The sequence below is a fragment of the Panthera leo genome, chromosome A1 (genome assembly GCF_018350215.1).
Source record: "Panthera leo isolate Ple1 chromosome A1, P.leo_Ple1_pat1.1, whole genome shotgun sequence".
NCBI classification, from domain to species: domain Eukaryota; kingdom Metazoa; phylum Chordata; class Mammalia; order Carnivora; family Felidae; genus Panthera; species Panthera leo.
In genome coordinates, this window is record NC_056679.1 from 20,120,792 (window position 1) to 20,146,009 (window position 25,218).

Below are 25,218 nucleotides of genomic sequence, written 5' to 3' on the forward strand. Positions count from 1 at the left end.
GGATGGCAGAGGGTTTCCGAGAAAGGATCATGTACCGAAACTTCTGGGCCGAGGCCTGCAGGGGTGGAGGTCCCACAGCAGAGAGCATCGTGCCTTCAGCTGCTAGGCGTGAGGGCAGCTCAGAGTGAAGTTCAGCTTCAGTGTAAGTACAGTGGTTCTAGTCTTATGCCTGAGCATGTGACTGTAAAAATTCATAGTCACTATAACAGGAGGTTCAAATAGAGTTCTCAACAGAGAGTAGAAAATGCGAGAATGTGACTCCTGAAGCATGCCACCTCATAGAAAGATGCGTCCAAGCTTGAGTCCAGGTTATCCGTGACCTACACACATTTTAGCCTCGCTGTGCTCAAGCCTGAGGCTGTGAAATAAAGACGAATCACAGAGGAAGCCCAGCTCTCTCTGCAACAGACAAATGAAGGACTTCTCACAACTGCTCTTGTTACAAAGGACAGAGAGGCCTTCCAGTCACAGGCTGCACTGCCTTTCTGTGCTAACAATAGTGGCAGGAGATGCCAGGTGAGATAAAAACAAGAGGGGGAGGGAGAGCAGATGGAATATTCCTTCCCTTCCGTAACTAGCGGGTCGTACAAAATAGACGTTTGATTGACGTGGAGGAAGGAGAGAAAGTTTACAAAGAAGAAACGAAGGAAGATGGGCAGGATCCTCTTTGCCTTCCTAATCAATTCTGAATATCGTAAGCTTTAGTGGGTACGACCTGGCTTTTTGCACAATAGTCCCCAAACACTTCCAACTTGTCATAACGCCTGTGCAGAGTACTGATGGATTTGCTGGCTGTTCCTGCTGCTATGTCACAGTGGGAGTGTAATCAATACTGTACTTTTCAGGAGAAACACAGAAAAGACTTCAGGTTGCAGGTCTCCAAAACCCAAGAGTCTCCCCATTTATCACCGTCTCTTCAGAGCACTTTTGACCATTGTTATTGTGTGTGTATCCGTCAATATTGTTTTTCATTCACAAAAATCACAGTTTTTATGAGGCCCTGGCACCCTCATCCATGCCAGGGGGGGCGAGTGAAATGGTACCCCTGGAGAATGAGCTGACAGTAAGCATCAAAAGCTTTACATGCTTATAGCAATTTCACTTGTAGGAATTTATCCTAAGGAAATAATGAAGGATACACACAAGGATTTAGTATAAAAATACTCCTGGCAATGCTGTTTATAATAATAAAAAAGCCAACAACTGGGCACTGGTGAATGTAAAGAAATACAATGGAATACTGCACAAACTATTGTAGAAGTTTACTGACAACAAAGAAGTTCACATATACTTATTGAGAAAATTAGACTATAAAACTATACTATTTTTGCTAATAATATATAACTCTAGCAATATAGATGCTCAGAAAAAAATCTATAAAGGCAAATTACGACTGTTGGTTATTTCTAGATGGTAGCAATCTGAGTTTTCTTCTTTTTGCTAATATGTATTTTCTGAATTGTCTACAATGACGATGTATTATATGAGTAATGATAATTACTTAAAATTGAGAAAGCGCCAAGCATGTCAGGAAGGTGGGATGGAAACTACTCACTGCTGACTGTGTTCCCTCCCTCCTTGGGGTGGGTAGTCCGGACGACCCCGGTAGACCAGCTGTCCCTGAAGGGTTACTTCAGCTTCTAAAGGGGAATGTGGTTGTGAGAAGTCGGCCCCCATTTTTCCTTCCTATCCTGGACAGAAACTGACACCACCTCTAGGAGCTGAAGTCACACAGTTAGAACTTATCTTTGGACCCATTGGACTGCACCCTATTTGGGGGGAAGCGGATGCCAGCGTAACAGAGCATCAAAGGAGTTGTTTAGGTGGTAGATGGTCTTCGCCGCTTGATTTCCTAATGAGTACCTTTGCTTGTCACTTTTTTCTTACCAACTGCCAAATACCAGTGTTTCCCAGCCTTCCGGATTCCCATGCAGAGGACTTTGGCCGTACAGAACCCACACTGTCCAATAACGTCTAAGTGCACTGGTTTTCAGCTCCAGTACCCTCGTTCATCTCAGGCTTCATTTGCTAGTCTGTGATCTTACAGATAAGGCTGGCGCCTGCTTCTCAAAAAAACGAACAAACAAAACAAAACAAAAACAAAACAAACAAAAAAACCCCAAACACACATCTCTAGCTTGCTTGATAAGGACAAACTCTATGTTGTAAAACAAACTACTCAGGAGATAAGGACAAAATTCTATGTTTTAAAATGAACTACTCAGGAGAGGAACACAGTTTTCTTCTTTTAAATGATCAATAATCTATAATTTAAACATTTGTCAAGTGAATTTTTTTTCTCATGTAGATATTATACAAGTCCAAGAGTATACAGATTATGCCATTAAAAATCAGAATCTGAAAGAAATCTGGATAGACCATACCTACCTTGCTCACTGGGGAGATGAGCTAGATTAGTGCCCCTTAAGACTTCAGTACAAACAACTCACATGGCTCAGGGGGTCTGGAGCGGGGCCTGGAATTCTGCATTTCTAATAGTCTCCGGGGCGATGTTGAAGCAGTGGTCTGTGGACCATACTCTGAGTAGCAAGTTTTCCAGTTTGGAGATTTATGTGCTCTGCCAGACCAAGAATACCTTCTCTGGGCAGCTGACAAAATGCTGAGCGAGTGGACCCCAACCTGCACCAGCTGACATTCTGTGGCTCTCAGGCTGCGGCTAAGCCTCCACCTGAGTGGCTTCAAGACCCAGACTTGCCAAAAATGACGCAAGTGGCCTTTTCATTAGAGTTTCCTGCAAGCTACATGCTAAGTGGCTCCAGATCTAAGAGGAAGGTCCAGGAACATAATGAGCGTCTCAAACCAGGAGCCATGCTTGTCACAGAAAGCCTCGACGCTTGGAAGCATGAGAAGAGCCACCAACAGCAGGGCCCTCTCTCTAAAAGTCAGGGCAAGCTGGAAGGAGGCCAGAGCATTCCCAGGAGGAGGGAAGAAGCCTTAAGGGCTCTTTCTCACGTAGTGACAGGAGCAATGGCTGTAAGTGTACCAGGTGCCCATTGCCAGGGGATACAAGAGAGACTTCTGAGTCCAAGCTTTAATCCTACAGTCACCGTGGAAGGCAGAGCCACAGAGGAGGACAGAATGGACAAAGCAAGCAGACTATCTGTCCACATGCAAAACATCTTCATGATTTCCGATTGGTCTCTGCAGCCATGGCCACATGTCTAGGAGGGCTGTGTTATCAGGGCCACCAGCGTCCAACACAAGGCCACTCACGGAGACCTTGCCTAGGGTTGCAGATTCATTCCAGCTATGTGGCAGGTCACCCTGAATCTCCTTCAAGAGCAGTCCTGGACGCGAGCGTGCTTTTAATGCACACTGAAGATGGAAATCGTTCTTATTTAGGGTTCACTTCTGGATGCTGCAAAATTAAGAGCTCCCAGCTCAATGGAATGACCAAGTAGGAGTTCAAAACCCTGACTTTCCTCTACTTGGAAATAAGTAGAGTGTTTCTCCCATGCTTTGTTTTATGTCACCTGTTGGCTTTATGACAGTATATCAAACATCATTAGTATCACTAATGAGCCCCTAGGACACTGAAGATGTGGGAAATGGATGACAGTCGTGATAGTCTTGAATGAAGCTACTTAAGACACTTGTCAGATTAGCCCCACAGACCATATTACTATCCATAACCAACTTTGCCTACAAGGCCACATTCTGATCTAGAGAAAATTCGTGACTTTTCTTCTGATGGTTTCACTGCAATAGGAGTGTTTAGCTGGGGATGGACAGGTGGATGTTTTAGTCTCTTTGAAAAACTGTGTACATTGCCAACTTCATGCTGGTCACAAAATTATGCACAGACAATGGCTAAAATTGTTCTTCATAAGGATTAATGAATAGATCTGGGTTTTTTCCGGATCTTAGGAAATAAGAGCCTACAGGAGCAAGCATTTATTCTGAAAATCATAATGGAGAAAGTATTGTACACAGAAGAAAAAAATGAAAACTATGAAATTTACCCATGGATCAAAGTTAAATTGGCTACCATCACCTTCTCTAAGATACTGACCGTCCTTATTTGCACAACTGGCTTCTTTAAAACATCCATCTGTCAATAACTTGTCTAACAAACCCAGAAAGAAAACAATGAATTTCATTATCCCAAGTCTGAAGTTAGCTCTTGGATACAGAGCCACAGATCATTTTTATTTCAACCTTCCCCACCAGCAACAAGTTCCACAGAGCACCCCATGTCCTTTCAGTGTATTGCCTTCAAGGCTCCTTACTTTTACTAATTAAATCGCAATGAGGCTGACCTTTCCCTCTGTGCTGAGGGGAGGCACAGATGTGGCCAAAGACAAAATTAAAACGTGGGGTATTTTAATACCTTAAAACTTCAAGGAAATGATGAGACTATGAAGACATGAAAGGGAGAAGATGGTATTTATGTGGAAAGATGTGCCTGTGAGACGAGGCAGCCTTAGGAAGGGATAAGATGTCCTCGCAGACAGCAGGAAGGCAAGACCCACAAGCCCCTGTAGCAGCTCTAAACCAGCCACAAGGCCTTGTGATGAACTGAAGACGCCTGACTTTCCTATCTGAAAAATGCCTGGGATCACTTGACCCTTTTCCTCAAGAAGAGATTGTGTCCAGAGGCCCGCGGCATCAGGTCACAGATATGGCGGACCCAGGAAAGCTAAGAGGACAGAACTCCACCGGACTTACAGCCTGTGGGAGCTCTGGACCAGCAGGGAGAATGCAGGCAGGAAACAGGGAAGCTGCCTGAGTCACTGGAAGGACAGAGCAGGGAGCTAGGAAAAGAAAGCTGGGGAAACAACAGGAGAGCAGGAATCTGAGGGCTGCGTGGGTTGAAGAACAGATTCCGTGACTCCTGCCCACCCCATGATGTGTCCCTTCCCTGCATACCTTGGTATGCGTTCTGAGGCTCAAATCAGCAGAACACGCTGTACATGACCCTTTCTCCATAATTTCAGATACGGGGAATTCCTCAGGGCATTGCCAAGGGCCTCGGTATCACTTCAAAGGATCTTCTACCATTTGCATTTTGAAAAGTATGAAGTGGCACAAAATTGTGAGGCATTTCTGCTGCCACTGGCAGTTTATACGGTAAAGAGTTAATGACTATACCTGAATTGTGAGAAGGAGCAGTTTTAAGGCACAGATTAGGAGGGCAAACAGAGGAGGCTGTTGGAGAACAGTCTCCAATAAAGAGAACTAGTTAATTCTTTGACCCCCTTCTCCTGGCATTATCCTGGGGCTAGAGATCCTCAAGAAATGTCACATTGTCCTAAAGATACCATTTTTAAGCTCCCAACGTATTCTAAGAATAATTCTCCAAGTCTGATTATAATCTTTATTTGAATGAAAATATTCAATCATACATGATGGGAATTTCATTAGCATTACCTGGCACAGTTGATTTTCTTCTCCCAGCATAATTATTGTTTTTATTTTATCCTGTTTATAAATTTTATTTAAATCACTTAAGAATGCAAATTGTACATACTGGCTTGATGATCTTCTAACCAGTTTTCAGGAAAAACCACCTAAAATTCTGGGAGTATAAATCAAATTCATCCTTCCTAGGAAGTATTGTGATTTATTGAGATCTGAGTGTTAACAGTGTATTTCGTTTTGTAGAAAGCACGAAGGAAAAGCTTGTCAGCTCTGTCAATCTAAAAAAGGCAAAGGGACCCATTGCAAGTAGAAAAAAAAACTTACCCAAATTGACATTCACCCCATTTACAAAACTATCCATTAAAGAAGCCTCCTCAGCTACTTCCCCAAGAACTGAAAGTGACACCAAACACATTCAATGGAAATGTGATTCTGAGATCCTTGAGGTCAAGGGAAAACAGAATGCCCAGTGAGCCGCATGCCCTCCCTGACTCCATTCCAGAAGTAGGATGTAGGAGACCTAAGTCCCATGCCACTGCTTGACTACTTTGTCTTGGTGATGACCTTTCTTCTTCTGCCATCAGGGGCAGGCAGCATGAGGAAACAGCCCCTGCATTCTGAGGGAAAAGAGGATACCTAAATAGCAACCAGTGCCCTCGGAGGAAGCTTTCCTGCCAATTCTAGCAATGATGAAACCCGACCGTGGACAAACGGACTCTAACCCTAGCTCAACCCACGCAAGTTCTTATGCCCCTGTGAACTCAGGAATGAATGGATAAAAGAGCATCATGTGAATGTTGAACAGGAACCACTAGAAGACAGAAAAATCCATTTCCTAACAGTGAATGGTTAGAACCAAGGCTCAGATCCCAACCAGAAATCAGAACTGAGTCATTCAGAGAGACTGCCCAAGGGCAAGGGAATGACGATGAGATGCAGGGTCACGACGACAAGTGGGAACTGGGACCAGTCAGCTCTGTGGGTCCTGCCAGTCACATAGAGGGTGTTGGCACAGGTGGGGCTGTGACAAGAAGTGACCCTAGAACTGAATCCTTCAGGATGGACAGTAAAATCTTTCTACTCAGTCCTCTGAATGTGATTATCTCGTTCATGGGGAAATGAGGTTTTTAACATCTACCTGGAAAATACTTTTTATTATTAGAGCACTGTCAAACTTATGTTTTTAAAGGACAGATTTAAGGCTTCAGACCTTAATTTTTTTTTCTTTTCAGAAAGGGCCCACTCTGTTACCTTTCACTGACTGCTAAAGGGGCCTTCTCCTACATCTGGGTGTGGCCAGGGTTTGTGCTCCTGGCTGGGAGGAAAGACAGGCCAGGCAAACACTAGGCAAAGACAGCCAGGGACCCAGCAGTATCCACTCACCCCTTCTTCCTGCCCAGAACAAGGATGTGATGCCTGTGGTAGAGGCAGCCATCTTGTAACTCGGAGGCAACCCTAAGGACAGAAGCCAAAAGCCAAGCAAAACGATAAAAGAAGCTTCCCTATCAGACCTGCATTGTCTCCTCTGAGGTTTTTTTTTTTTTTTTTTTTTTTTAATGTTAGAGGAAAACAAACCCCTACCTAAGTCCTTATTTTTTTCTCTATTATTTATAGCCAAATACATTTCCTAACTAAAATATGAAATGCATACACATCCTCACTTACCTAGAGGTCCCAACACTGAAGACTGAGGCAGGAATCACCAAACGTTTAAAGAGAAAAGGAAGAGCAATAAACGGCTATTGATCCCAGTTGCACTGACAGAAATTCCAACTCAGAGATCGCAATTAAAATAATGGAGAGGAAAGCGTCCCAAACCAAATTACCGGTTTCGCTGACAAGAGAGGTGCTTTGTTGTGACCCAGAGGACTGATTTGAGAGCTACGAATTGAGCAAAGGCTTTAGGCAAGTATTTCATAAAAATCATTCTTAAAGAAATGTAGCTTCTGGGCAAAACTGAGTGGAATGAGAATGGCAGCGTAGAGAGAGAGAGTTCAAGACAGGCTTCCCTGGTTTGTAGGAATCCAGAAGCTTCTGGGAGGGAATGCAAATCACTGGAGCATTATTCTCATTATTACTAATGGTTCTTAATAACTAAGGGGCAATGTTGGGTCTCCAGTTGGCTGAAATGATCACAGATTATTCGCCGCAGTTATACTAATAACTAAATATAATTTGACACTAAATTACAATTCCAGAAATACAGCTTTCTGCACAGTCTCTTATTGCAAAGGAAAACTAAGCAAGAACATCAATAAATAGAATAATCCAATTAAGTGGCCTTCCATTTGAGTACTATTTAGAATTGAGGCTTAACAGGGAAGTAAGATAGGAAAAACGATTCAGTATTTACTGATTCAAATAATCAGGGCTTTTATTGTAAGACAATTTTTTGTTATTTTAAAATAGGTGTTTAATTAATCTGAATGGCTTTGGTCATTTATGTAGTGATCCTAATCACTGCAAATTGTTCCTAGATATAAGGCCTAATTTCCCATGAGTAGATTTACTTGTAAATTAGCGTTTAATACAGGCATATTTTTCTATGCTTACAGTGTGTTTATAAACATATTCCCAATCACTTCTTTTTTTAACCACATAGGACAATCACCTATGACATCTGTCTGCAGATACAAAACTACAAGGGAGGACATTGACCCAGCAGATGAACCGAGGCCACCCCATGCATGCTCTGAGCTGTTAGCCTTTGGGCTGTAGGTTTTTGATAAATGTTTGTTGAATGAATGAGTAACCTCAGATTATTCAGAGAGGCTGTTTTAGAAGCATCCGTCCTAACGGAGCCTAGGCTACTTCCTCTAGACTCAGTTTCCAAAGGGAAAGTAGTGGCCTTAACAGAAGAATCACCCAAGGTATCCTTGCCAAAGAGCATGATACGGGATCCTCTGACTCTGAAAGTTGGGGCTTTTCCTGGAGAATTTAAGAACTAGTTAGTTCTTAGAGCTAGTTAGTTCTGAAATCAAGGTACAATTAAATTCTCCAGGAAAAGCCCCAACTTTCAGAGACAGAGGATCCTGCATCATGCTCTTCGGCAAGGATACCTTGGGTGATTCTTCTGTTAAAGCATGGGTTACACAGGTAGGTGGGGCTGAGAGGCCAGTGCTGAAGGACATTTAAACCATACTTACTGCTGGTGGAGGACATGTGGCTGTAGTCAGACCTGAAACACAAAACCTTGGTGTTAGTAGGATTAGACATTATTTTTCTTTATCCAAATGATTTCTTCATGCCAGAATTTTAAAAAACAGTCTTACAGTGTGGTAAGTAGCCATTTAAATGTGAGGAAATACCACAAATCAAAAATTGTAGTGCAGAGGGATTTTGTGTAAAATAAAATTACGTCTGAATGTGAAGGCAAAAATTTAAAGGCATTTTATTTTTTAAAAATTTTTTTAAATGTTTATTTTTCAGAAAGAGAGAGTGAGTGAGAGCGAGAGCACGCGTGCGAGTGGGGTAGGGGCAAAGATGGGGTGGGAACAGAGGATCCAAAGCGGGCTCCATGATGAGAGCAGACAGCACAAAATGGGGCTAGAACCCATGAACTGAGAGATCATGACCGGAGCCGCAGTTGGACACTCAACCGACTGAGCCACTCAGGCACCCCCAAAGGCACTTCAGAAAGCGGGGTTCCTTCATGTGGTCTCTCTGGATCTCCAAGATGGCAGACCAGCTGGGTCCTGAACCATCTAAATTCACTGGCAAATTTTTGAATGGAAGCTTATTTTTCTGGGGAGAAGGCTCAAAGTTTTCAACACATTCTCAAGGGGGTTCATGATTCTCCAGAAGGTTAAACCTCCGCAAATGAGCACCCTTCAAGTTAGCTCCACACCACGGGGAAATGTTTCTTGGCTGCCATCAGCAGAGCGATGATGGAACCCGGCGGCAGCAGTGTGAAGGGACCCTGGCTCGTGAGGGCTTCCACAATCAGGGTGTGGCTGGCCCTCAGGAAACACAAAGGCACAATGATGCTTGACTGATTTCAGTTCCAGCTGAGACGAAATCCTGCTGCATATTAGAGTAACAGGATGTGGGCTGTGATAGGGAAAGGGAAAAAGGCAGGGTAAGGGCCAGGGTGAAATTACCCATCAGTTTCTAGGCTGAAAGACCAGCTCCTGGCACTCAGCCTCTGTGAGAATGGGAATCTGGCCAAGGATCTGCCTGCTTAATCTCTATGAAGTTTCTGCTCTACTTGTGTGGCTGGGAAGCCTTCCCTCTCTGGCAACGTATATGGTATAGAAGCTCTTGGTTTTCTCCCCCCAGTGTCCCAAAGTCATTCTCAGTAGAAAATTAATCTCTCAAGCACGTAGGGATTTATTATGCAAGTGGTAGTTAGGGGATATGGTTATGCAAATAAAGTAGTTAATTATGTTTAATTTTCTACATACACCCTCCTTTTATTTACTTAGCCTCATGTTGCCTTTCTTAAATTATCCAATTTTCACTCTACTGACTTTGTTACCACATCAACAAAGCATATACAAAGCTTCAAAAAACATCACAAAAAAGCACACCTCTTACCCGTTGAAATAACCTACATCTCTCATGCCAAATGATGCACTGATTTATTGGTAGAGGAACAAAATGGAAGGAAAACAGCATGTAGTTTCCCCTTTTCAAATGAAATGCTTTAGCAGTTACAGAATCACTGAATTTTAAAGCTGGAGAGAATAGCAACTACTAACATTTGCAAATCCCTTTATGTATTACAAACTGCATCCGCCTACATCTAATCCAAGTTTTTACATTCTTGGTTAGGAAACTAAACTGATACTATTGGTGAGGAGACCAGAAGGTGAGCAACGATAGGGACTTGAAGTACGAGGGCAGGGTGATGGCAAGACAGGAGCTGAAAGGTGGAAGGATTGGCTGGGGCATGGTGACACGCTGGCTAAGGAAAATGCAAGGGAGGACGGTCAGGATCATTAACCCCAGTGTTGGGGCATTAAATTCTTTCTGGAACCAGGGGGACTAAATTAACTTTAGGACAAAACTTAGAAATCTAACTGTAGGGCCGCCTGGATGGCTCAGTCAGTTAAGCACCTGACTCTTGATTTCAGCTCAGGTCCTGATCTCCCAGTTTGTGAGATTGAGCCCCATGTCGGGCTTGGCACTGACAGAGCAGAGCCTGCTTGGGATTCTCTCTCTTCCTCCCTCCCTGTCTCTTGCTATCAAAATAAATAAACTTAAAAAAAAAACAAAACAAGAAATGTAATTGTATATGAATGCAACAAATGGTCAACAGGCATTTTGCAACGACCAAACAATCCCAATCCAATATGATCATCTTAGGATGGTCAGGCTTTAAAGAAATTTCATGACAATTCAAATGAAACATTCAATGGCAATGTGTGATTGGACTATGTATTAAAAATGTGTATTTTCAGCTAGGATTTTCCAAATACTCCTGAGGCAGATGCGTTTCACAAATGCATACGGGCATGCATGCAGATGGATGTGAATGAAGAATGGAATTTACATGCGACATCTATTTCGAGAATCTTAAGGTATAACGGCAGTATTTTTAGGCTAGGTGCTTGTGTAACAAAGGTCCCGGCCGTGCATCTCTCTGTATGTAGTTCTTGTGACTAAAGGCACCGCCTGGGTCAGGCCTGACAGCTGGTCAGTCTCCTGACTGTCACTCTCGTCTCGCTCCAGTTCCTTCCCCAAACAGCAGCCAGTCTTTGGCGAAGCACAAATCTGATCCTGTCACTCTCTGGATGAAGCCCCAGCTCAACAGTGTACCACATAAACCCCTCTTTCCATGAATGATGGCCTCTGTCCAGCTCTGCAGTCTCATCCATCACCCCAACCTCCATCCCTGTCCACCATCAAAACGGAAATCAAACAGGAAGAAAAGTCACCTAAAGACTCACAGTGCTCTCCAACCGCTGATCCTGTTTATGTAATTTGTACACAGTTGCCATAATGATGGAGATACAATTCTAAACTGCTCTTTTCACCAAATACCGTCACGACATGTTGCTATAGTTCCTGTAATTATAATTGTAAAGTGATGTACTATAATTTATTCAACCATTTGCCTGTTGTTTGCTATATGATTGTTTCTGATTGTTCACTTCTGAAAGCACACAGAGATGAGATACTCATAAATATAGCTTGAGATTTACTTTCTTTTCCTTACAAAAATTATCATGAGGGGAAACAGGAACTGAGTCAAGCTATGGGCACTTTTATAGCTCATAAAATACATTCCAAATAACTCCAAAAGATTATTTACTGCAATTATTATATTGCTGGTGAAAGACAAACTGTAAAGCTTAAAACAATTTTGTGCTTAAAGAGGTTCAAAAAGTTTCAGCTAATGACTACAGTTCTCTGGAGGGGCAGATAATCTCCAGTTTTTAAAAAAATTTTTCTTAATGTTTACTTATTTTTGACAGAGAGAGACAGAGCATGAGCAGGGGAGGGGCAGAGAGAGAGGGAGACACAGAATCCGAAACAGGCTCCAGGCTCTGAGCTGTCAGCACAGAGCCCGACGTGGGGCTGGAACTCACGGACCGCGAGATCATGACCTGAGCTGAAGTCAGATGCTCTTTTTTTAAGGTAGGAGGGAACAGCAGTGAATCCTGTTTATTGGTCTCACATCCTAAGAATTGATCCACCTGGTTTTGCACAAGACATTCAACTCTACGAGAATAAAGCATGAAAGGGGACTCCATGAATTTTAGGAAGAAAATGTATGGGCACATGACACAGACAAGTAGAATAATGCAAGGATTGTAGATCTTCACACATCTGACACATATAGGAGACACATTTGCAAACATTACATTTATTTGGTACCTGTGCCAATAATGACCAGAAAGTCAGATGCAGTGCCTTCACTGTAGTTTACTTACAATTATACATACAGGGATTATATATAAAAGGGTCTGCACTTAAGACAGGTTATCACTGTCAGCAGCCATATACCTTCTTAAATTCTCTTTTCCAGGAAAATCTTGGCAGAAGAATTGATCTTGGCATTTTAGTAATATTGATCTTGAGGTTTCTCTAAAACATCAGCTCAGTGCATTATGGATCTCATCTGTTAGCTCTCAGTCCATTGAATTAGATGCCATGGTAATTTAGAGCTAACTAGCCCCACCTTGAACACAAAGATAATAGAGTGCCTAATAGATCATCCTGTCTTCCCTGCAAGATTTCACCTTTTACTGTTCTCTAAACCTGTCCCATCTTCAAATTTATTCCCCCTAACCTTTCCCATTCACCTGCTTTATAAACAGTAGACCTGTGAATTGTTTGCTATCTCTTAAATCCACTGAAATGTCAGGTGGAGGTCACCCAAAGGGCATGGTATGACCCTATGTTTTCAGAAGCTCAGTGACAGGTGACATGGAAGTGGAGGTTCATTAGTGCCAGATCAACCTTCTGAATGAAAATAATCCAGGGCGCCTGGGTGGCTCAGTTGGTTAAGCATCCAACTTCACCCTAGGTCATGATCTCATGGCTCATGAGTGTGAGCCCCGTGTCGGGCTCTGTGCTGACAGCGCAGAGCCTGCTTCGAATCCTCTCTCTCTCTCTCTGCCCCTCCCCCGCTCACCTCTCTCTCAAAATAAGTACACAAACGTTTATACAGTATTAAAAGTATAATTTATCAGATAACGGTCATATTTGAAAGAGTGTCTCAGAAGCCAAATCTGGGAGACACCACTAATGAAACACCCGTTGTAAAGCATTTGTCTCACTCTGTGTCTTTTATTTTGGTTTACAACAACACTGCCTGTCCCTCTGTTAAGGGATTCTGTTTCTTAAGATAGTTTCTTAAGATAGTAACTGGCTTGCCAGTTTTTTTCTAACGAAAAGTACACAGAAGCACAAAGCTTGCTTTCACGTGCATTTGGAAAAGGAGAGCTTCAAAATGACATCAATTGCCACAGAAGAATACTAGTTTGCCTTTAATCTTGGCCTGTACCAGGTGGGTCAGACAGCAGAGATAGCATTTCGAGCAAAAGACAATGCCTGAGCAGGAAACGAGAATTAATTGCAGATCGATGGCTCTTTGAGAGGCACGAGGTGGGAAGCATGCTGGAGACACAGGCTTCCATTTTAGGCCACTAACTAGTCGTGCACCCTCTGAACCTCCATTTCCTCCTCTGTAAAATCATAACATTTATCCTATCCTCTCGCAGATGTTCTGAACGATGATCAAATTTCTTAGGGCATTGAAAAACATCAGAGCATCCACTGCGATGAGTATAAAGAACATATGATCTTGAGGGCACCTGGAAATACACATTTTTATTAAATACAACTGTAAGTCTGTCATTTGGAGTGTTGTTCGTAACAGTAGTAATAGCATGATGAGAAATAACGTACTGAGGGTTCACTTACACCAGGCACTGTTCTAGGGGCTTTAAATGTAGAGGCTAATTCTCACAAGCACCCTGTCAGGTGGGTACTTTTATCGTCATCCCCGTTTTACAGCAGAGAAAACTAAAGGCACAGAGTTGAACCCCAGTAACCCGACTCTTTTGACTGCCACTTTTTAAAAATGTTTTTATTTGTTTTTGAGTGAGTGAGAGAGAGCCTGTGAGTCGGGGAGGGGCAGAGAGAGAGAGAAGGGGACAGAGGATCAGAGAGCCCGATGCAGAGCCTGAACTCATGAGCTGTGGGATCATGACCTGAACCGATGCTGGAAGCTTAACTGACTGAGCCACGCAGGCACCCCTGACTGTCAATGTCAGAGTGAGCAGCACAGTTGCCCACCGGCACTTGGGATGCACAAAAATTCTTAGAGCCTTCTCTTTGATCATGCTGCCAAGAGGATTGATAGCTCCATCGATACCTCCAAATCCCTTGCTCCTATGTTTTGTTCACACTGGCCTGGCAATAGGCCTTCTCCCCCCAAACCTTGATGATCTCAACCACTCACCGTCTCCCTTACTGCCTGTCCCTAAGGAGCTGACCACCGCTTCAGGAAAGTAAATAGCAAGGTGGAGCGGTACCTTCATCCAGTCACAATCACTGATCCCAGTGATCCCAGGCGGGTTCTCACTCAGCGGTGCCCAAACTATTTCAGACCTCCATTTTCCTGGGGCCCCTGGGTGGCTCAGTCGGTTAAGCATCCGACTTCGGCTCAGGTCATGATCTCGCGGTCCGTGAGTTCGAGCCCCACATCAGGCTCTGTGCTGACAGCTCAGAGCCTGTTGCAGATTCTGTGTCTCCCTCTCTCTCTGACCCTCCCCCGTTCATGCTGTCTCTCCCTGTCTCAAAAATAAATAAACGTTAAAAAAAAAATTATTAAAAAAAACCCTCCATTTTCCTGAGGGAGGGGGTCGCACCTGCCTGGAACGGAAAGCCATCTTCCCCGCCAGGTTGTAAGAAGAGACGGGCCTCCCCTTCTATGCAAAGCCCATCTAACCGAGGGGTCTGAAGTCCAACGTATCTCCACCTTTTCAGAAAGTGGACGTCACAAACCATCGGTTTTTCTGTATCTCTATTCTTTCCCTTTCACAGAGTCTTTTCTATAAACACGTATTTATAGGAGACCGATTATTGCCTATGTTTCGGGAATCCTTCCTGCACCCCCTCTACCCTCCTCCTGCTACGGCCTCTCCTCACCCCTCCCTGTCTCGGACACAGCACTCTAGCGACCTCCTCTGCAGCACGTTCTGCTCCCTCCTGGAGTCAGGAGGAGAGGACGTGGCTTCCGCCTCCACCACTCCTCTACTCCATCCTTCCTTACCTCCGTTTGAGAAAAAGAGCACCTCGCGTTCCTGCATCTTAATGCACTTCTCAGTGGCACAGCTGATGCCTTTCCCTTCTTCCCCTTGGCCTCTAGGAAACCACATTCCTCCTTTTGGTCCCCATGCCTACTTTCCCTTAGGCCCCTTTATTAGCTCCTCCTCCTTCACCCACTTCTCAAGGCTGGTCTTAAATAGTACCTGCTTCACAGCGTTGTTGAAGGATTACATAAAAGGCTCAGCGCAGTACCCAGCATGGAGTAAATGCTAGTAAGGGTTTGCTATTTACTGCCTTTAGTTGATTTAAATCTGCTCCCAGGACTGCAACTGCCATTTTTAGGCCGACGGTTCCCCGATGCAGTGTCATCAGGCTGAGCTCCTAAGACAGATACACTCAACGGCTGGCTCATCACCTTTCAGACGTCTCCCAATACCTCAGACACAACATGTTGAAAATGAAACTTCTCCTACGCTACCCAACTTCCTTTGGAGGGGATCACAGGCTACTTCGAGCATCTGATGAAAAACCAGTCTCTTCTCACAAAAAGCCACAAAGAGCATCATTTTGCATAAAATTTCAAACAATTCATGGACCTCAAATTAACGATCCCTGCCCGAGCATATGTGTCACTTGAGCTGAGTCTGGAATGAAGGTAGAGTTTCACCCGGTGGACAGGCATGCCAGGTGGAGAAGGGCATAGCTGGCGAAAAGGGCGGCCCGACAAAGGCAAGGAATCAGAAACACCTTGCTCATGTGGCTTGATGCTGAGTACGAGGGCGGTCCTGCCGAAAAATAAGGCCAGAGAGACAGAGGAGGACCCCGTAACACCAGGGGGACTCATAGGCCAGTCTAAGCTCTTTGTTATAGATGCCAGAGCCGCTAAAAGTTTGGAAGGGAGAGGGAGAGAATCAGGTTTGTATTTTAAAAACAGTCATGACAGCAAACACGTATTAAGTGCTTTCTACATGCTTGGTAGATAGTCTCGACAGGTAGTTTTAGGAAAGCGAGAGAGGGCTAGAGGGGGCAAACTCTGCAAAAGCTAGGAAACTGCGAGCGGCTTTTTCGTCACCAAACCAAATTTCAGGAAATATATGACTATGTGGCCAATGCAAGATTACTAACTCTACATCAAAACTCTTTTATTTCAGTGCATGCCATTTTACTTTGATCTTTAGCTTAAGGATGCTACTAAGGCCATAAGTAAACAATTCTATTCTGTTACAACTACACACTTCAGTGACAGAAGCAGTGAACAGAAGTTCTGGTGTCCGTATGTTCAGCAAGCCCCTCCCAGGAACCCTGGCAGCTGTCATGTTGTTCGAGGGGATCCCAGGGAGTTGTCACTCCTGGGTCAGGGCCTCCCCTCCACTTCTCCGGGACAGAATCTTTGGGGAAAACACCTGTCTTAGGTGAGCTTTGTAAACTGAAAATGGATGAACCTGTTAGTGCCTTATTTAACCCAGCTGAAAACGAGCTAGTTTGTTTTGCTTTGTTTTCTTCTTCTATTCATGGCCTAGCTAACTAGGAGCAGAAGGGAAAAAAAAAAAAAAAGCCAAGGATCTTCAATTAAAGTTGATAAATGCCTTATACACTATGTGTGGGGGGAAAAAACAAGGGAGTGCAGTGTTTGGAATCAGGTTACTTCACCAGAATGTAACTGGGTTCCACAGTGAGCCATAAATGATTGCAAGTTGGGATGACAGGGAAAGCCCATTGCTGTAGGGTGTAAGGTCCCAGATCTGGGCTAGGAATGGGTGGAGCCTGCAGGGGCTGGGTCCGCAGGAGTGAGTGCCTAGGAAGCCTAACCCCTTGTGCCCATTCTGGGACTGGACTCTCTTCCTGTCCTCACAGGGCTGCCAAGCCCCGAGATTATAGTCTAAATGTCCTCAACTTTCCAGGAATGAGGCTTTCTGTAATCTGGGCAGCTCCAGCCCACCCCCAGGGTTACTCCAGAGAGGAAAGGACATCCTTTCCTCCTGGGTCAGAATTCGCATCCTGGACGTTTGCTGACTCTGCACAGGGAAATCCTCTGGCGATAGGAGCTGGGTGGAAGCATTTACAATGACATTCATCTCCTTAAAGATACTCGGTCTTTTGTCCCACTCAGGAAAACCGTGTCGTTGGGAGAAGGCTAATTAGTCCCCAGAGATAAAGGTCTGGGCTACATGTTTGAGTCCGATGAAGCTGTTTCTTTAAGCAGGGCTGGATCATAGCACCATTTTCACCCCACCTGTACCCAAGGCTGGGACAGGTGCGCAGAGAGAAGTTCGGCGGAGAAATAGGAGTCGAGCAGCGGGTCTCAGCAAGCACAATAAAGCCGGGAATGAAAAATGTCACCCTCTTATAGGATTCTGAAAGAATTTAGGTGCCGGGTGTCCTATCCTCTTCCCGTCCCCAGCCCCCAGCCCGGACTCCAGAGAGCTGCGGGGCTAGAAGAATAAAGTCCTCGTAGAAGGTGGAAACAAGTGCAAGCGCATCTCCTAACGATGATCTCGGGGGGGGGGGGGGCACCGCATTTGCCGGGTACTCGACATCATCTCCGCGATAACGGGGGGCAAGGAGGGGCGGGATGCGGTGGTGTGCGGGGGGGTTACTCTGAACCTTGAGTCCTTGCACTTTCCTCCCCCGGGGGGTGGGGCCCGCCCTGCCCGGGGCAGCTACGGACCACGCTGCGCTGCCCTCGGGGACCGCCCAGGAGGAAGCCGGCCCGCCACAGCCCCTCTGCCTTCCACCGGGGGTCCGGCAGGAGGGGCAGCCCGCGCGGCCCCGTCCGGCCCCAGCGGCTCCGGTTCTGCCGCGGGGTCCGGGAAGGTCCCGGGCAGGGAGCAGCCGCAGCGCAACTCGGAGAGCGTCCCCCGCCCACGGCCCGGCCCGGCGCGGCTCACCCTCCGGTCTCGGCGCCCGAGTCCACGCAGTCATCCTCCTCGCCACCGCCCGTTTTGGGGTCCATGGCGCGCTCCCCGCCGCGCTCGGCTGGCGGGCGCCGGCGTGACCCGGGGCGAGCTCCCTGTGGGCCGCCCCGCCCGGCCCCGCCTAGCCCAGCCCGGCCCGAGCTGGCTGGGCTCACTGCGAGCGTCTCGCGGCTCCGGGCTCCGGGAAGCAACTCGGGCGCCAGCCGCGCTCCGCAGCCCCGCGCCGCGCCCTCTCCTGGCGGCGCCCGGCAGCGCACTTGCTGCCGCTCCCCGCCCGGCCCCGCCCCTCGCCGCTCGGCCGTGTGAGCGTGTGCGTGTGCGCGCGGGGGTGCGCCCGCGTGTGTGCGGGTGAGCGGGGGCACGTGCGCGCGCAAGAGGGTGGGTGCACGGGGCGTGTGCGCGTGTGCGCGCGCGCGTGCCGGCGAGCGAGGGGGTGGGCGCGCGCGCGAGAGGGTGTGTGCCCGGGGTGTGAGCGTGTGCGCGAGCCTGTGCCAGCTCGTGTTTTGAGCTTCCGTGTGTGGTTTGAGTGCAGGAGCGGGCGAGGCGTGTGAAGTCGCGTGCCCCTTGTTGTGTGATGTGGGTGGTTGGGTGAGGTAGATGTTTGTCGGTGCGCGCTTGCGACCGCGGGTGGTGTGTGAGTGTGTGTGTGTGTGTGTGTGCGCGCGCGCGTAGGAGCCGCCCCTCCCGCTGGGGCCCACAGCCCCAGAATTCTGCGTCCCCGGGATTGCCCAAAGGTGCCTGAGCCCCGTAGCTGGGAGCAGCACCGAGGAATAACCCGACCCCGACCGCACCGCGAAAGCAAGGAGGGATCTGGTTCACTACTGGGACCAATTGGAACACCTAGGTGTTTTCGTATAGTTTCCTGAGAATTGCCAACACTGAATTCATTATCGCCTTTCGTAGCGCAGGTCTGAGTGGCTTCCCGCCACCCCACGACACTTACAATCTGTGTCATGCATTCTTTTGCTATTTTTAAAAAATGCCTTTAAAAATAAAGACCATTGGATGTACCTGCAGGGGTTGTTGCAGTAAGGATATGATAATGGATGTTTGTAAAGGACCCCCATCAGCGCCTTGGGGGAGGTAATGATCACTCTTGGAGGGGCACACCTCTCCCTAGTAGGTAGTGTGAGGCTGAAAGGAAACTCGAGGGGAGGCGGGATGAAAACAATTCGGATTTCATTCTGACAGCCCTCTCCAAGGCACTCATTTCTACTTTCTTCTGTGTTAAGGCCAAGTTATTTAACTTCTTTGAGCCTTAATTTACTTATCTAAAAGATGGGGCTATTGATATCTATTTTAGAGCCTGTTGTGAGTTTAATGAGAACACGCATGTAAAAATACTTAGCATCTATGCTGATAATGTCAAGTACTACTCACCGGCAGCTATTGTTACATTGAAAGCATGAGCTAGCTACATTTCCAATCCTAACTTGCAAAGCAGTGATAAGCTATATCTTGAAGAGGAATGTAATTTCTTTCCTCCCTCCTTCTCCCCTCTCTTCTGTTCTTCCTTCCTTACCTACCTAAATATCACTCTTTTTAATTTGTATCTTAATTAAATTACACAAAAGAGAAATCCAATTAATAAAAGAATACAAGTGCAACCTCATATCAAGAAAACGAGCACAGGTAAACATGCCAACGCCAAATCTTAACTGAATTATCTTTACTGAACATAAAATTCCTTGCATGGAAAACAGAAATGGGTGTATTATACTCAATTTGTGCTCATTAGCTGGAAGAAAGAAGAGTGCCAGTACTTTAGGGGAAACTCCCCTCACCCCACCCTATGTACTGACTTTTAAAAGAAAATTCTCACATGAGGCAAAATTACACTGTGTGAGGAGTACCTGAGTGGCTCAGTTGGCGTTTGACTTCTAATTTTCAGCCCAGGTCAGGATCTCTTGGTTCGTGAGACTGAGCGCTGCATTGGACTCTGTGCCGCCAGCACGGAGCCTGCTTGGGATCCTCTCTCTCCCTCTCTCTGCCCCTCCTCCACTTGTTCTCTCTCTCTCTCTCTCTCTCTCTCAAAATAAATAAACTTAAAAAAATTACACTGTGTAAGTGATCTGCCCAATGCCATTAATAACCATTTTCAATGTATCAATTCATTCAATAACTATTTAAATATCAGACAAGAGGGTGAATTCTGGATACACAAATAAAAGAAAATGGGAACAGATAGGACACCTGCCATCATGGGGTTTATAATCCAGAGGGGGAGACTAATTAAATTCCATATGTTAATATAAAACACACAAATGGAGAAAAACACTCCAAGGAGAATGGTGTGTCCTGAGAGAAAGAGAACACAATTTAAGTTGGGGTGTCAAGGAAAGCTCTCTCAGGAAGGGATATTTTAGCCCTCCTCTGCCTCAGGCCCTTTGCACTTGCTGTTCCTTCTCCCTGGAATGCTTTTTCCCAGATTTTCTGCAAGATTCCTGCCACGTGCCCTTCAGGACTATGTTCAGATGGCCCTTTCCTTGGAGAACACTTCCTAGCTAAACCTGAATCACAGTATCCCCTTATCCAGCTAGTCTTTCTTAAAGCTCTACCAGCCATGGGCGTATGAGAGATTTATTTACTAATTAGCTGCTCTTCCCTCCCCTACCCTCTGAATGCCAGCTCCATGAGAGCAGGGACTCTGTTTAGTTCACTGCCACATCCCCAATATCTGGAGCAATGAATATGTGTCAGTGAATGAAAGGGAAACAGTCCCAGGGTGGAGGCAGGAGTGAGGAGAGCTTTCCAGGTAGAGACCCGGGGGTGTGAGGCAGGCGGGGGCGCTAAGCATTCAGTTAGAGTGGAGGAAAGCTGGGTGATGAGAGGAACACCAAATGGCAAAGGCAGGGAGGCATTTCAACGTAAACACGACATCCCCGGGAGGTCAACAGACCATCATAGCCTACGTGCAAAGTAGAAGGACAAATTGTGTCAACGCAACCAGATCTAAAAAATGGATAAAACGGACAGAATGTGTAAGTAACAGACATTCTACCATGTTATTATCCTTAGAGCTGTGAGGAAACCTACTTGGTCAGTTCTGTGTGGGGACGATTCATTTTTGTCCCCAATGCCACCTCATTTAGTCGTCAGTAAAGGTCGGTGAGGTACGTTCAGTTTTTCATCCTACAGTCGAGGAAACTAAACCTCAGCAAGTCTAGGCGCCTTGCCCCAGGCCACCCGTGGGGAGCAGAGGAGCAGGGTGCCCATTTAGTGTGGACGGAACCTACGTCACCTAACTGGAAGGCCGACCGGTAGGCCAGGCACAGCCTCGAAGGATGGCAGGAGAAAAGGGTGGAGGAGAAAGGGTGAACTAAGTACAGCCCCAAGAAGGAAGGCCATGGAAAATGGGTGCTCCTTGAATTACTTCCGTTTTCCTCCGATATCTCGAAAAAGGTCAGACCAGGCCAAAACCCCGGGCTGCCCCTCAACATGATGCACTGATTCAGGCCCCCTCAACCACAGGGGCCGCAAGTGCTGCTTATCATTGGCACAAGGGCTCATGGTAACTCAGTGATGCATTTGTTATCGGGAAGAGAGGTTTGAACGGTAATTGTGGTCCCTCTGAGCAGCCGTGTCTCAGTTACAGGAGGGCTCCCACGTCAGTCCTCGGGTCTTAGGAGCCTCATTTGGTTTATTTGGTACAAGAGTCGCCAGCAGGTAATCAGCATGAGGACCTTATGGCAACCACACAGGGGGTGTCTTGCCCGTCACCTGTACATGGTTCCCGGGCTCTACTTCCAGTCACTGAGCATCGATGGCTTTAGTCCTGAGGCGCAACGCCCTCCTCCCTCCCCCCTGTAAGATGGGGGCAGGGGAGTATCCGTGGTCTTCTGAAGGTGGTGTGCCTGCTGCCTGAAAGACATCAAGTCTGTCTGAGGATGGTGTCATAGGCCAGGAAATGTAAACCCTGGGTTCTGGACCTGAACGTCATGTCACTAGAAGAGAGGGTGCCTCGCAACTGTTTTAAAAGCTCTTCCTGCATCCCAGGCATTGTGCCAGGGGGCTTTACATACACGATCTCTTTAATCCTCACAAAATTCTCGTGAGGCTTCCTTCGTCCTTAAACTAGGGCTGTTGGTGTCAATCTCGCAGGAGACTTGAAGCCCTCTAGAAATTGCGAAGCATACCAACACAAGATATCCCTGATTTTTTAATGACTCTCTCTCAGACAAATTGAACAGCATTCTCATGTTGTATTTTACCTATAATGCCCATTTCAGTCTCTGTTGATGCTGTTGCCTGTGTCGGTGTGTTAGAAAATAAGGCCACTGATCCATTTATTTATTGGGCACTCACGGTGTGCCAGGCAATGGCTGGATGCCAGGGACAGGATGGAGAACGAGCCAGAGGCGGGGCCTGGCCTAATGGAGCTTTCGAGGTCAGGAGAGGGCAGTTTATCAGCTTCCGGGCCCCCAGGGCAGAGCTGGTTTCCTACCAAGCCTAGCCTCCCTTAGAGGGCCCCTCAGAGCCCCACAGTGCTCCCGACAGGTGCACGGTGCTGTTGTCACTAGAGTGGGACCGGAATATCAAAGCCCTTAACCAGAGGCGGGGGGGGGGGGGGGGGGGGGTGGGGTGGGAAACCTCAAACTAATCTGATGGTAAGTAAGAGCATCAATTTTACTGATGGAAGACACAGATTAGTAATTAACAAGGTCACAAGTAATTGGGAGGGGCTGAGGGTTTGGAACAACCAGAAGATAAGTAGCTTTAAGAATAAGAACTTGAAGCAATACAGATTGAGAAAGATAAACATTTAAATCTCCTGGGCATGGGATTTGCCTGGGTTTAAGTTTCAGTTTGGAGGGAAGCTGGGCCACACCTTCTGTGAGTGTAAACCTTCTGGACCATTTGCTGTGAGGCCAGCCCAGATCTAAGATAAGCTCTTGAAATGAAATACTAGTTTAGGTTATCCAGAAGCAAATAGAACGGGAAGATATGTTGGTTTGGGAAGTTTTGCTCATTCTTATTTATTTATTTAGTTATTTAGTTAAAGAGAAAGAGAGTGAGCAGGGGAGAGGGGCAGAGGGAAAGAGAGAGAGAATCTCAAGCAGGATCCATGATCAGCGTGGAGCCTGAAGTGGAGCTCAGTCCCACGACCCTGGGATCATGACCTGAGTCAAGGTCAAGAGTCAGACGCTCAGCTGACTGAACCACGCAGGCACCCTATTCATTTTTATTTAATACCTTATTTATAAACCACATGTTCCAGAAGCAAACATTTCAGGTTAAAGAGAGATATGGGGTGGGGGGGGGGTGGAAATCTCTTTCTTCCAAGTCTCCAGAAGAGTTTGTCTGATGTGAAAAATAAATATTATGATCATGACAAGAAAAATTATCAACTATTGACAAATCTACTTAGACAAAGAAAGCCACTAGCCTTACATGCAAGCATAAGGGGACCAGATGGCCAAGGGATAAAGGAAACTAAAGATAAACCGGTTGAGTTGGAAAATAATCTCATTCAAGTATAAATGACTCGGCTTGGATAAGGGACAGCAGAGACAGTGGTCTGGCCTGGGAGGCTTCTTAAGACTCTGAGCCTACAGTTCCCGGTGTGAGCTCTGGAGTTTAAGGTCAGACACCCCACGGTATACCCACGGTTACCCCTCCAACCGCCAGGGGTGGCCGAAAAGTGAGACAGGGTGGGGAAAGACCTCTGGAAAAGTGCTGTGGAAATTCAAAAGTACAATGAAACCCGGGACTCAGGACACTGAGGATAGCCACACCTCCTGGGAATTATGGCCAGGTCACCCATTCGTCATCATACTAATGATCTAGACTTGGAAAGGTTGGCTGTCTGTCCTCTTGACATTTTGACACTTTCCTTCAGTGACCCAATCTTCCACAGCTCTGACCGCCTGCATTAATATGCTAGACCTGTCAGGGTCACCTGAGTGGCTCATTCTGTTGAGCGTCTGACTTTGGCTCAGGTCATGATCCCACGGTTCATGAGTTAAAGCCCCACATCAGCCTCTCTGCAGTCAGCACAGAGCCCGATTCGGATCCTCTGTCCCCCTCTCTCTCTGCCCCTCCCCTGCTCACACACTCTCTCTCAAAAAGAAATAAAAACATTAAAAAAAATCTGCTAGAACTGTTATAATAAAGTACCACAGACCAAGTGGCTTAAAGAACAGGAATTTCTTACAGTTCTGGAGGCTACAAGACCCAGACCACAGTGGTGATGAGTTCGGTTTTTCCAGAGGTCTCTCTCGTTGGCTTGCACATGGCCACCTTCTCTCTGTGCCCTCACATGGTCATTCTTCTGTGCACGCACATTCCTGTGTCTCTTTCTGTGTCCAAATTTCCTCTTTTTATAAGGACACCTGTCTGATTGGATTAAGGTCTACCCTAATGGCCTCATTTTAACTGAATTATTTCTCTAAAGACCTTATCTCTAAATATAGTCACATTCTGGGGTGCTGGGGGTTAGGCTTCGGTCTATGGATTAGAAGGCACACAATTGAGCCCATCACACTACCTTTGAAGGAGTCTCATGTAGGACGCAGGATAGTCTGTATAATGGGTAAGACTGAGTTTTGATGCTGGCCAGACTGCCCAAGTTTAAACTGTCCCTCCATCACTTGCTACGTTTGTGATCTGGGGCAAGTAAGCTCTCTAAGGGACAGATCCCTTGCTTGTATCTCGGGCATACTTAGGGCTTTGGGAGGACGGAGAAGCTACCTCGCAGAGCTTGTGCCTGGTGTATGAGAAGCATTGGGCGTTATCATCTTGCTCTACAGTCAGGTTCCAAATCCGTATCTCTCTCTGTGAGCTCTCTTGGGTTCCATGTATGACCATCCAAATGCTCTTGACTCTCTCCACGCAAATGCCATGCACTCACTCACTCCTCAAAATGATACTGACTTGGGGATCCCGTAGGATCTGGTCCACATAAGAGAGAGAGAGATCCTGCCTTTGAATCTTGACAGTCATTAGTGGGAGATCCAGGCAAGTAAAGCCTAATCCTCAACACGATGTAATGAACGTTATGACAGACGTGTGTGCGGTTCAGTCTAGAAACACGTACAAAATGCCGTTAGAGCCAGTGGACGTGAGCGAACAATACATCCTGAGCAGCGTGGGAGGGGCGGGGGAAGGAGGGTGAAGTGACAGGGAAAGGTTTCACAGACTAGAAGATGTAGGTTGATTAAGCAGGTGGTGTGGATTCAGGAGTGCCCTTGTGATGAGC

At 46.3% G+C, this 25,218-nt stretch overlaps 1 protein-coding gene across 1 annotated transcript in view; it reads right to left on the bottom strand.

The window, feature by feature from the left end:
* Window positions 1–18,208, bottom strand: part of FAM124A (family with sequence similarity 124 member A) — a 98,601-nt gene extending 80,393 nt beyond the window's left edge. Inside the window, exons 1-2 of the mRNA XM_042909712.1 lie at window positions 17,994–18,208; window positions 8,529–8,560 (exon numbers count right to left, since the gene is read on the bottom strand). Coding sequence (XP_042765646.1) covers window positions 8,529–8,560; window positions 17,994–18,058 — 97 coding nt within the window. The 5' untranslated portion in view covers window positions 18,059–18,208. The remainder of the gene's footprint in view (window positions 1–8,528; window positions 8,561–17,993) is intronic.
* Window positions 18,209–25,218: the final 7,010 nt, after the last annotated feature.